The sequence below is a fragment of the Volvox carteri genome, assembly GCF_000143455.1.
Source record: "Volvox carteri f. nagariensis unplaced genomic scaffold VOLCAscaffold_91, whole genome shotgun sequence".
In the NCBI taxonomy this organism is placed as follows: Eukaryota; Viridiplantae; Chlorophyta; class Chlorophyceae; order Chlamydomonadales; family Volvocaceae; genus Volvox; species Volvox carteri.
The window spans coordinates 235,713-236,228 of record NW_003307634.1 but is presented as its reverse complement, the minus strand read 5'-3'; the positions used below and the strand labels follow the sequence as shown (position 1 = coordinate 236,228).

At 67.6% G+C, this 516-nt stretch overlaps 1 protein-coding gene across 1 annotated transcript in view; it reads right to left on the bottom strand.

The window, feature by feature from the left end:
* VOLCADRAFT_119931 (uncharacterized protein) overlaps positions 1–516 on the bottom strand; it is a gene marked incomplete at both ends in the record, with an annotated part of 28,056 nt that overhangs the window by 17,981 nt on the left and 9,559 nt on the right. The window contains one exon of the mRNA XM_002958302.1: positions 127–255. Within this exon, the coding sequence (XP_002958348.1) occupies positions 127–255 (129 nt within the window). The remainder of the gene's footprint in view (positions 1–126; positions 256–516) is intronic.

Genomic DNA, 516 nt, shown 5'->3' with positions numbered 1-516 from the left:
CTCCCCCCTCCTTCACCCCTTCACCCCTTTCACCCCCTCACTCGTTCGTGGTTCGCCTTCCCCCCCCCCTCCCCCGATCCCATTATTCCCCCTCCTCCCCCAGGATTGCCATCCTCCACCACTCACCTGGTGCGCGGTCGGCAGCGCCGTGAGGCACCCCGCAATAACCCCCACCGTGATCTCCGCAAACCCCGCTGAGGAGAGGGGGGAGGAGGCGTGGGGGCGCGCTGAGTTGGTGCCCAGGGCCTCGATATCCTGCATGAGTAGGTGGTGGTCGGGGGGGAGGGGGGGAATGGAAGGGGGGAAAGGGAGGGGAATGGGGTTTGAGTGCCAGGGTTTTGTAGGATGGCGGCAGGATGGAAAAGGCGAGGGATAACTATCCAGGGTTGGACAGCGCGGCCGGGGGGGGGTAGGGGGTTGGGGTAGGGAAGTGGGCAGGGCTAGGTGGCGGTGGTGGCCGGTACAGGTACAGCCCGGCCTCGGGGGGGTAGGGGGAAAGCCGGCGGGGGGGGGAGA